We start from the raw sequence: 12,396 nt of genomic DNA on the forward strand, positions 1-12,396 counted from the left end.
CTAGTACCTGCTAAACTAGTAACTGTCTTTGCATCTGAGGTAGGAAAAAGGTTTCCAGGAAATTTAAGTTACAGGCTGGCAGGAACCTAACCCTGTATACCCTCTAGGAGCAATGGTTCAGAATTCACTAATTCAGTGTCTACGGTGACTTTGTAGAACAGAACAACCCCTCGAATAGCAAGAATCTCAGAAGGAGAGAGAGACACACACAGACACACACACACAATCACTTTTTAAATCTCTAACTGAAATTTAGCATTTCCTTTTTCAATTGAAAATACAGGACAAACCAGTGTTAATAGTATCATCAACAGACAGTAACAGTAACTGGCTTTGTTTTCAGACTTTTGCTCCTACAACTTTCTCTGCAAGCTTAGAGTTGTGAATGACAAGTTCTAAGTTAAGGTGCTGAGAAATTCTAATTGCCACAGGCTCGAGCCTGCCTTCTGCTTTTCCAAAGTGCTTTTCCAGCTTTCCCCCCAAATGTGTCTTAGAGCAAACTCTCACGGTCAGAAGAGCAGGTTCAGGCAGCAAGCATTTATTGTGTGTCACCAAGTGCTGGCGCCTGTGAGGCCCTGGGGTCCCGAACAAGATAAATAAGACTTGTGGGCGGGGTGGTGGATACTAGGATGACAATGAAATGTACTGAAGGAAGATAGAAAATCGGTGATAAGTTTGGGGCTGATATATGTAGGAAACTGGAAAACAATAAAACAAGGCAATGATTAATTCTCGGGAAAACCAAAATTTGGGCAGGAAGAGAGAATCATCACAGTGGACCGAGGAGCCCAGCTACGCACCCATTTGCGTCATAATGCAAACCCAGAACTCATCCAACCAGAGTAGCTGTATGTGATCACATTGGCTCCTTGGGGAAAGGGGAGAGGAAGGAATGGTAGCTGAATTCTCAGTTTCCATGGTAGGAAATCAGTGTTTGTTGTTTCGTGATGAACAACCAGGAACTAGTGATGCGACGCTACCTAGACCTGTGGCTCTACATGCTGAGACCACCTGCTGACTTGGCCTCCTTGCCTTTTCCAGTTTCTGGAGGCCGCCCACATTCCTTGGCCCGTGGCCCCCTCCTCCGTGTTCTAACCGGGCAGTGTAGCACCCTCAGTCTTTCTCCAGCCCTCCTGCCTCCTCTCACAAGGACCAGGACGTTGTGATTGTATCAGGCCCAGATGATGCCAGATCGCCTCCCCCATCTCAAGATCCTTAACTTAATGACACCCGCGAGGTGCCTTTTGCCGTGTAGGCCAACGTGGTCACAGGTTGTGCGGATTAGGATGTGGGTGTCTCTGTGCAGGGCCCTTTCTCCGCTGCCCACAGGGCCCTTTGAGCCCCTGCGGGCGAGGCCCACGTGTGAGCCACATGTCATCTCACAGGTGCCCAAATAGCATGGCACAACTAGCATCTGTTGAGTAAATGAGTTGAGTGTGGCCACAGAGGGGAGCAGGGAAGAGCAGGCCTTGCAGACAGCTTCCTGGCTGTGTGAGCCTGCCCAGGTCACTTAACCTCTCTCAGCTAAGTGTGCAGAGATGCTGGGAAGAGGAGGAAGAAGCCACTCCGCCCTCCTCCCTGACACTCACGCCGTCAGCAGCTGCCACTGCCTCTGTCCAGCAGGACTTTCCATGAGGATGGCTGTTGGGCACTGGAAATGCGGCAAATGCCCTGAGGAGCTGGATTCGTATTTTTAAATTTTAATTAGTTTAAATAGTGACCCCCACCATCCCCCGCGCCTTGATCAGTGTGGTTCGGAAATATTTCTCACCTCCGTCCCCTCGTCTGTGTCCCCTGCCCCTCCCTAGCTCACGCGCCACTGCAGCAGCCTCCTAACTGAGCTCCCTGCCCCCACTGCCTCGTTCATTCAAGAAATATTCATTATGAGAAGATTCATTCATTATTCATCCATAAATATTCATTAGCATGATGTCATAAACTGTGGGCTCCGGCTGGGTTGGAATTCCTGCCCCATCACCAACTAGCTGTATGCTCTTGGAAATAAGTCACTTAATTTCGCTGAGCCTCAGTTTCCCCATCTGTAAAACGGGGACAGTAAGTGCCCCATTGGGATGTGGAGGGATTAAATGAGTCACTGCACGTGAAGGGCTGAGAACAAGGCCGCTGCCCGTAGTGAGGGCTCTGTAAGGCTCAGCTGCTAGAGCAATGGCCACTTTTCTTTTTTAAATCCCACCTGTAATCCAGTCTCCGTCGTGCGATTTCGATGTTCCCCCCACTGGTTCGAAAGCCCCATCCCCCTCCTGAAATGGTTTCCTGCACCCGCTAGAATAAATCCAAGCACCTCACTGTGGCTTGGAAGATTGTGCAGGATCCAGCCCTAGGGTTTATGGTGACGTTATAGAACAGAACAACCCCTCGAATGACGGGGCTATAAGAGTAATAACAGCTAAAATTTTTGTGTGCCAGGCATGCTCTAAGCATTTTATATGTATTTACTCATTTAATCCTTATGACAGTCATACAAGGTAAGTGTTTTTATTTTACCCATTTTATAGATAAAGAGACTGAGGCATGGAGTGATCAAATGACTTACTTAAGGTCACGTAGGTAACTGGCAGAACAGAATTTGAAATCAGGCAGTCTGGCCCTGGAGCCCATTGTGCTAGTCTGCCAATTAATGCTGTAGGGGAGGGAGGCATTGCTTCTGCCTGGAGGAGCCAGAGATAGTCTTCAGAATAGAGGCAGTGTTGAATTGGGCTTTGCAGGATGTGTAGGAGTTGGACAGTACCAATGCCAGAGGGCCTTGTCAGCAGCAGGGGTGGGAGTCACTTGAGGACCAGTGAATAGTTCTGAGGTTCATCAGAGCCAATTTGGCTTTCCTTGAAAAGGTGGCCATGGACTTGGAAATGACATTCAGCCCTGGGAGCCAGGACCAACTACATAATTAATAAAATTATGCAAAATGAAAATGGAGAGCCCCTTGTTCAACAGTTATGAAGAATTTCCAGATGAAATGTCAGCGCATTAAATCAAGCACCGGGGGCCTCCTCAGGGTGGTCCCCGTGAGGCTGCACAGGTCGCACACCCACGAAGCCAGCCCCACTGAGAGCTGAGGGGTTAAGCGGCCATTGGGTGGCTCCTTCCGGCCGCTGCAGCTGATTGAAGGGACTTGGCAGTGGGGTAGTTACAAGCCCAGGAGGACATATATGGCCGTGAGTCCAGGTCCTCCTCCAGGAAGAGGGAGCAGGACACCAAGTTCGCCAGAAACAGGAAAAGGGGTTTAGGGTGCTCAGACCTGGAAGCCACCTTCACTCCCAAGTTCAAGGTTCAGAAAAGCAAAGATATTAATGTTTCTGGACCAACCCTGAGCTCATCAACCTTCAGACACCCACGAGCCTGGAGCTCGGGATGTTTTCTTTGGCAGAACCTCCTAGGACGATTTATTTTTATCCGTAAAACTTGGAAACTGTTGAGCCAAGCAGTCCACGCAGGGAGGAACAGATTCCCAACGTGCGTGTCCCACTTGCCCCCCCTGGCAACGTGGAAGACCAGGACCCCTGATAGGTCTTGCTGATGTCTTTGCTGTAAAAGAGAGGAGGTGGGAGAGGCTGAATGCAAGGGTAGAAACGGAAGAAATTGTCATGGGAAAGGAGAGGCGTGTAGCAGTGATCTGGGGACACTTTTTGTCGGCATGAATACTGTATTCTCTACACGTTTGCGTGTACTGCTGTCCTGACTCTTGTCTTGGATCTAAATAGGCTCAACGCCACCTACATAGTGGCTTCCCCCACTCAGAATTTTCTTTCCTTCCTCTTGGGCTGATCAGAACCCAGCCCCTTCAATTTGGAGTGAAGTCTATCAGATATTCTAACATTAGCCCGATTGAAGTAATTCATACTAAAGTGTAAATCACTGAGTGTCTTGGCTCATTGATTAAGGCAAGTGAAGACTTTGAGAATATACAGAAGAACTCTGACGGAGTGGGGCTGGGACTTCTTTCTGCTTTTCCCCTTTGTTCATTTATCAAAATAAAAGGGTGGAAGGCAGAACATGGGCTCTGGTGTCAAGTGGACCGGAGTTCAAATCCTACTTCTCCATTTCCTGTCTATGTGAGTGCAGGAGCAATTGTGAGCCAGAGCAATTTACTTCAACCTCTCTGATCCTCAGTTTCCCCCAGGCGAGTGATGGGGATAATTAAGAACTCCTTCATTAGGTCGCTGAGAGGATTAAATAAACAGATCTGGGAGCCTAGTGGCCAGCACAGAGTAGGCCTTCAACATATATCAATTCTTCTTCCCCTTCCCTTCCTCTGGCCTTAGAAAGCAAGTTCCTACAGGGTTGGGCCTGTATCATGGAATGACTGAGAGAAATGTAATAAAGAGTCTTGATTGCATTGGAATCAGAGAGCTCAGAGAGCTGATCTTCAATTTTGACTGTGCTCTTGCCTCGCTGTGTGACCTAGGGCAAGTTGCCTACCCACTCTGGGCCAGACTTCTTCTGTAACAATATGGAGGTAATGAATCCTACTTTCAGGAATAGGGCAGGAGGAGGATAAAGGAGATAATACATGTGAAACAAAGGGCCCCTAAACCTGACCACCTGCCAAAAAAAAAAAAAAAAAACACAACAACAACATTTTTTGGCCTTAATTTTCCCTTTCAGGAAAATGAGGGTAACGCCTCCATGGTTCCTGTTTCATAAGCTGCCTCTGAGACCCTGTGAAATAATGTGGCCCTTGAGAATAAAGGCCACCGAGAGGGAGGGGACAGCACAGAGGCTGGTGTGAGACGTTTCATTGTTCCTGGCCATCGGACGCTCAATTTCTGGACAGTGGGACCTGTAGGATTGCGCCCAGCAATTCAGGACACATGTCTCTTACTTTATCTTTTCTTTTTTTTTTTAAGCCTGAGCGAAGTTATTAGTGGGACTCTGGCAGAGAAAATTAATTTTTTTATTTCCTAATTAGGAAGAAGCACAGAGACTGCCCTAGCATTGGTGGCACTGGTTCAGCACAGAGAGACTCGAGCCGACCTTGGGCAGACAAATTCTTTTCCAGACTTAAAAAAACTCATCTCTCTCTTACAGTTTAGAATAGTGAGTGAGCTCAGAAAATGAGAGTCTAGGCAAAGAAAGGCAAAACAAAACAAAAAGAAGAGGAGAGGACAAGGAAGGAGGGAAGTTTTGGTTGAGGTCCTGTCCTTCCCTTTCACTAGGAGTGGTGGGAGCCAGAGACAGTGTCTGGAACTCTTGAATGAAACAATCCCTCCATGATGAGTTCTGGTGGCCAAGAAAGGCAGCTGGCTCAAGAAGGCTATCTTGGTTTAAAAAAAAAAAAAAAAAATCTACCCTTCATATTCTAGGAGTGTATACTCTTTTTGAGAAGACAAACAATGCTCTGCCTATCTAAGCCTATCAGTCATTCACACTATAGCATGAATTACTCCAACCAGGTTTATCCTTCGATGCTTGGCTGAGATCATTACCCAGCCATGTGATACTCAGGGTGGGATTCTCCAGAGGATGAAGGGGCTTGCATCTGCCCAGTGGCCAATAGGATCACCAGGTTTTTTCCCCCTTAAGGAGAGTTTCTGAAACTTTTACCTTTATTCCTCAAACTCTGAGAGGAATTTATGTCTTTCGTTGCCTAGTCCTTCCATGTCTAACAATGCTAATGACAATTCTTAATAAACCTGAATTTGGACCTTTGTAGGAAAACTTAAGTTTTCTTTTTCATTCTTTTTGCATCTGAATCTTTTCCTACATCCCCTTGGGAGAGGACTAGATTGAGCGTTGGACCTAAGTTTGAGGCCCAGCGCAGCCCGCTACCAGAGGTATGACCGTGGGCCAGTCAGTTCCTCTCTGAGAGCCTCAGTGTCCCCATCTGGGACATGGCAGCGGTGATCATTGTGCAGAGCCGTGGAAAGGTAACCGCAGACACCTGCCCAGGTTCTTTCCAGCAGGGCACTGTTCCTGTGTCTTTCAGAGGCGAGTCTGGAGCCGGGAAAACGGAAAACACCAAGAAAGTCATCCAGTACCTGGCTGTGGTGGCCTCGTCCCACAAGGGCAAGAAGGACACAAGCATCACGGTGAGTGGCGGGGTCCCTGTCGGTGGCCATGACTTAGCAAATGGGTCTCCAGCTCGAGATCTGATCAAGGCACAAACAGAACGCAGTCGCGAGAACTCGGGCCCCCTGTGTGACTGTCCCCTCCCCTGACAACTCAGGGGAGAGATCGTTTTCCCGAGTGAGCAGCCTGTGTGTATCTGGGCCGTTCCCTGCCTCGGCCAGAAGCACCCTCCCGAAGGGGCCTGTGTCGGGAGATGGGAATAAGCCCTCTGCCCGCCCCAGTGGGATCTTGTGTCACGTCAGGGCTTCTCAGCAGTGGCACTATGGTCCCTTTGGACCAGACAGATAAGTCTCCATTGTAGGGAACCATCCTGTGCCCCCAGGAACATCCCTGGCCCCCACCCACTAGATGATGATGCTCCCCCCCCCCCCCGCAGTTGTGACAACCGCAAACATCTCCAGACATTGTCAGCTGTCCCCTGGGGTGGGACAGTGGCCCCCGACCGAGAACCACTCCATCCATCGGATCTCTGGAAGCTCCCCGGGGTCGAGATGCCCTTTGGGTTTGCCCGTCCCTCCACGTGTCCCCATCCCCATGGGTGGGGATGCTGGTGTCACTCAGCTCGCGGGCTTTGGTCCAATCCCATTCATAACTATGGCTTGAGCACCTACCAGGGTGGGGGCCCAGTGACGAGTCCGAGAGACACTGTCCCTCTGTTCTCGGAGCTTCCAGACCAGTGGGAAAGAGAGTCATCAAATAATGCCACCAATAAACAAACGATGGCACGGTGGGACTGAGGGCTTGGAGAGGAAAGAAGAGCAGGTTTCCGAGTCATCCCTTCTAGGGTGGGTCCTCCTCCTCCTCCTCTTCTCCTGCCTCACCTGTCCCAGAGGAGAGGCAAGCCCTGGGCCGCCAGGACTGGCCAGCACCTCTGTCGTGGGTTTGGGGTCAGGAAGATGGCAGAATGGGTCTGACCACGATGCCGGGTGTCTCCGGTTCCTGCCCTTCCGGTTCTTGTTTCAGACCCTTAGAGGCGACTCCGGGGCAGCCACGGTGGCCGGCTTGTCCCGAGGCCCTCGGAGATCTGGGCTGGGCGCTGGTCGCAGCTTCAGAGAACTTTCCTTCCCCGAATAACTGCAGGTCACCCAGGGTCCGGCAGTTCACAACTGACCCTGGCAAACTGGTTTCTGGCCACAGTGGCCCCAGAGTTTGTGTGGCAGTGAAAATACGGTTTCCCACTGCCCTCCCCGCCCCCCACTTTTCCCTAAATAGTGAAAGCAGGAGCTAATACTGAATAATAACGACTCATCTTTATCAAGCGCCTAGTACATGCCTGATTTTTTTCCTGCCTGTGTAGACGCATCTCAGACACCACGTGGTCGGATACCGTTTTAAGGAGCTCATTTAAGAAATTCAAAAGTCGGGGGCGGGGCGGGAAAGGAGCTGCTGTCGGGGTTCTCTGGGGGAAGCCAGGCTGTTGGGGGGGGGGGTTGAAATCATGTCTGTTTCTCCAGCCCTTGATGTACGTGTGATTGAATAACACTGACGTTTGTTTCATACTGTATTGTTCAACCACAGCAAGGCCCATCTCTTGCCTACGTGAGTAGCTGGGCGTGTTTTCCTGGTGTGACGCGAGGCACGGAGTGTACTTAGACCTGCATGCCCTGTTGCACCCCCCGAGAGCGTAGCTGGGGGTAGGACGGGGTAGGCCTCGGAGTCGCACCCGGATCGCGGATGGACGCGCTGGGATGCCGCCCCGCGGGCGTCCGCTGCCAGCGCAGCGCGTGGGGGCACCCTCGCCACCCACAGGACGCCCGTCGGAGCCCCCAGGGTCGCGCTCCAGCCTGGGAGGGGTCTCCCCAGTTCAGAGTGAAGCCCCTCACTTTCCCCACCAACGCGCCCACCCCCGGCGCCCCCCGACTGGAACGACCCGGAGACGTCTGGCCCGTCTGGTTGAGCGTTTTAGGACTGTCAGGCCCCAGAGCTTCCCCGGCTTGATTGACAGTCGGCTGAAGGCATGGCTGTGGCATGCCTCCCTTCTCTCTCCCCCTCCCCTGTCCCCGGTGCACCGGTGTGTGTCCTCGTGCATGCGTGTGCAGTGTTCGTGTGTCTTCTGCATGCTGGTTGCTTGACCCGAGGCTCCAGAAACAGTCTTGGGGTTCGCGATGCACTAGCTTTGGTGGCGCGGTAAGGCCCCGGCTACGCGACGCACGACCTGGTCCCGTTGGGACCTCCGCATATGTAAACTCATCTCTAACGCAGAGCTTGGGGGGGCTGGCGGGTGGGTCCCAGCCTGGAAGAAGCCCTCAGGGGTCTTCCACGGCTCCTGCAAAGATCACACTGGATCCATCTCAGTTGGACCCGGGGTGACAGTGTTGTCGGTCAGAGGAGAATCAGGGTTCTTATTTGGGATCTGCTCCTGTCTGACCTTGGCCGAGTCACTTAACTTCTCTGGGCTGCAGTTTCATCATCCATAAAATGAGAGGTTTGGACCAGGTCCCCATGTCTATTTTTATTTATTTATTTTTTTGAGACAGAGTCTCACTCTGTTGCCCTGGGCTAGAGTGCGGTGGCGTCAGCCTAGCTCACAGCAACCTCAACCTCCTGGGCTCAAGCGATCCTCCTGCCTCAGCCTCCCGGGTAGCTGGGACTACAGGCATGCGCCACCATGCCCAGCTAATTTTTCTGTTTTAAGTAGAGCCTCTTACTCAGACTTAAGCGATCCTCCTGCCTCGGCCTCCCAGAGTGCTGGGATTACAGGCGTGAGCCGCCGCGCCCGGCCAAGGTCTCCATGTTTAAAGTTTTCTTTAGAGACCCTTTCAACCCCACTTGCTGGAATCACCATGCTAGAAGAGGAGCCTTTTTCAGGGGACATGGGGACCCCAAGTCTGTGTGATGGAAGTGGTCCCTTTAGTTTTCCTCCCTCTAGCCAAGGACAGCCCCTGGCTCTTGTTGTAAATGTCCACGAGTCTCTGCCGGGGCAGTTCCACCGTGGCTGGGATTTCCATGCGGATGAGCCTTTCGCTTCATCTTTCTCTGGGAGCTGCAAAGGAAGAGGGCATGTGAATAAATAAAAATAGCACTAAATAGTAGCTTCCTGTTTTGTCCCTTTCCACCAGCTACACTGAATGCCCTCCTGGTGTCCAGAGGAGCAAGGAGAAAGCTGTGCCCACTCTTGTCCCCTCTAGACACTGTCCCAGCTTCTGTCTAGCCGGCCCAGCTGGGGAAAAGAGAAAGGCAAGGCAGGGAAGGGAACAAGGAGAAAACCCCGGGACCCCAGCGCTTCCCGGCGGAGGCCCTGGGGCCAATCTGCAGCTGCCACGTGTTAGGGCTGGCAAAGAGCCGCTCATCCGCTTTCCGGCTTGACTTACCTCCTTGGCCCTTTCCTGCCACGATTAATCACGTGACCGCATTTGTGCAGGGGGGGCCGGTGGGCTGTGTACAGTCTCAGCTGCCTTTAACCTGACGAATGGAGCTCAGGCAACCTGCTTTGAAGCTTTGTTCTGCAGTCGATGAAAAGGATTCCCGGTGGGTTTTGCGCCATTCCTTACTTGCCTTCTATAGGAAACTTCAGAAAACCAATCTGAGAAAAGAAAAATTGTGACTTTCAAAACTTGCACCAAAACAATCAGAAGAGGGACCCGTAGCGGTTTAACTTGAAGAAAGCTGCTTATTAATCCAAGCAGTAGCAGGACCGCCATATACAGCAGGACAGGTTGTGCACTGCACAACTCTGTGGGACACTGTTCACAATGACGTAAATGACATCCCCAGCATGGTGCAATGCAGTGCCTTTGAGTGGCAGTGACATTGCAGAGATGAGCAGGCCCTGGTCTTGGAAAAAGTGGCCTTCCTAGCAAGCAGACGTCCTAGCTATCAGAGAGGTTCTCTGCGGAAATCCTTGAGTAAACCTGGACGTTAGTATCAGGGTCTAAGACGAGGTAGGAGACAGGAGAGAACCTGTGGGTTAAGGGCAGAGTTCTGTGACAACATCCGTCTAAGGCAGAACTGTCAGGACCTGAGTCCTTTCTCCAATAACTAACTGTGAATGAATTTTAGGGAGAGCTGGAAAAACAGCTTCTACAAGCAAACCCGATCCTGGAGGCTTTTGGCAACGCCAAAACGGTCAAGAACGACAACTCCTCGCGATTCGTAAGTAGCAAGGCCATGTGGGTTTTCTGGAAAATGTTTGGATCCCATGGTGTCATCTTCTGCCTGGGACCACAGAGTGTGCGTGTGCAGGGGCGTCTGAGCCTGGAGGGTAGACGAGTACGTCACAACAGCGTTTCGCTGCCTGTCTCCGTCCTGGCTTGACCCGACGATCTTGCAAGACTCCTGCCTTTCATTCCCGCATTCATTCCCTCATCCATCAACAAATATTTACTGAGCACCTAGGATGTGCTAGGCACTTACATCCAATATTCATTTATGTAGCAAAGCACGAATTGAGCACCAACTGTGTACCAGACTCACACATCCTCCAACAAACATTTATTAAGCACCTACCGGGTACAGTCATTCTGGTAGGCATTTTTACATACACCACTGTCTTTTTTTTTTTTTTCATTTGTTGAGTTAATTTTTATTAAGCACCTACTGTATACCAGACACTGAGCTAAGCTCACAGGATCGTAGTGAGCAATTCAGATGTGCTTCCAGCCTTCATGAGGCCTGTGGTCTAGGTGCGGGGGGAGCTGACAGGCAAGGAGACAGGAGGTGTCGCCTCCCATGTACACTTCCCCAGGCTCCAAGGGCCTCCCCTTTGATGCCTGAGCCTAACAGGGGCAGGAGAACTCTGAGAGTGGGTGGTTAATGACACGTAAACAAAAATTGTTGTAAAAGAAGCAGGCTCCGTAGGAAAGTCAGAAAGGTATTTGAATGAGGAAAGATTGAGGAAAGACTGTGTCTGTGTTCCAGTTTTAGGGGGCCTCTGCTGGTTTGGGGGTGCCCCTCTGAGCTCCGGCTCACGGGAGTGGGGCCCGATGGCAAACTCTTTGCAGAAACCTCTGCTCTGCCCTCCCAGACGGTGGTCCCCAACCAACCCTAGGGTCCCCAAGGCCCACTTTGTAACAAACAGTTGGGTAATGTCTCCTTTTCTTGCCTGAAATTAGAATCACAGATAATATCACCTCCTACCCCTACCAGATTAATACAAATCACCATCATGCCCTAACTATAACATGAAGGAGAAATAAAACAAGACAATTCATAATAAAAATGAGCATTTCGACATATCAGTGCTCAGGCCAGACCACACCAGAAGACAATAAAAGATTCAGACACTGACATCTATACCCGGAATCGCTGTGACTGTCACAGCTACAGACACCAGGGCAAAGGGGCCTCTGGGGACTGGCGCTGTCGGGGTGGGATTTTCCAGAATAGCGGCTGACTCTCGGTGAAGCTCTGAACCGAAGAAAAGTCTCTAGAGTGACACAGAAATGACATTCTTCTATTAGAACAACATTTAAAAAAATATTTTTTGTGCCTTTAAATAAAATAGGGTTAGGTCCCAGGCTCAGCGAATTGCAAATAGGTTTTCACCTCCATGAATGTCAGTGGGACATTTGAAAGTCACAAGTGGACAACGCTTGGTGTCTGGAACGGTCCCGGTCATCACAGGGCACCTGAGGCATCCTCAGCCCCTGTCCACTAAGAGCAGTAGCCCCCACCATCATGTGACAAACCAAACGGTCACTCCCACAGGTTTTCAAAATCCCGGTAATAGATGTTTGCGTTGTGGAAATCTCTAGCACATCGTCCGTGAGAGCAAACTGAAGATTAACATCCCCATGCACTGGCACCCCTGTCGTCTTGGGAAGGAGAGAGAGGGATGGCGCCGGGGTCTTGCCTATGACCAGTGGGCTGTCCCTAGTGTGGTTGTCCCCACCCGTTCTACTGTCTTGTTTCCTGGTGGAGAAAGGTTGGAGGCTTTGTCAAGGCCCGAGCAGCCTCGGGGACTGGGCCACACAGGTGACCACTTCCCACCACGTATGTCCTGGTGGAGAAAAAGGATGCGACGCTTTGTCACCTGTTGAGAAAGTAGGAAGAGGGTCGATGCCAGTGGCTGCAGGGTTGGGCTCTGTCCTTGCTTCCATGTCCTGCCTGCGGGACATCCTCCCAGGGCCAGCTCGGACAGCGAGGCTCACTGCCGCCGCTGTGCACCTCTCCTGACCCGCAGAGGAGGGTCAGTCCACCGCTGGACGGTGGGGTCCCGGTGTTTGGGGGGCAGGGCGGGGGCCGGGGAGGGAGCCCTCCAGCCCCTGAGCAAGGAGAAACCTGCCTTCTGCCATGGCTCTACCGCTCAGGAGCAATGTCACGTTGGACAAGTCACTCGGTCTCTCTCAGCCTCGGTTTTCCCATTTTTAA

General features: G+C 51.3%; 1 protein-coding gene across 3 annotated transcripts in view; it reads left to right on the forward strand.

Annotated features, from left to right (window-relative positions):
• Window positions 1-12,396, forward strand: part of MYH11 (myosin heavy chain 11) — a 99,233-nt gene that overhangs the window by 39,255 nt on the left and 47,582 nt on the right. For 2 of the 3 annotated variants that reach the window (XM_069486887.1, XM_069486888.1), the window contains exons 5-6: window positions 5,945-6,047; window positions 10,087-10,179. In XM_069486887.1, the coding sequence (XP_069342988.1) occupies window positions 5,945-6,047; window positions 10,087-10,179 (196 nt within the window). Of the gene's footprint in view, window positions 1-5,944; window positions 6,048-7,605; window positions 7,627-10,086; window positions 10,180-12,396 lie in introns of all 3 variants that reach the window. The other variant, XM_069486890.1, reaches the window with a different exon arrangement.

Source organism: Eulemur rufifrons, chromosome 14, assembly GCF_041146395.1.
Source record: "Eulemur rufifrons isolate Redbay chromosome 14, OSU_ERuf_1, whole genome shotgun sequence".
Classification (NCBI taxonomy): Eukaryota; Metazoa; Chordata; class Mammalia; order Primates; family Lemuridae; genus Eulemur; species Eulemur rufifrons.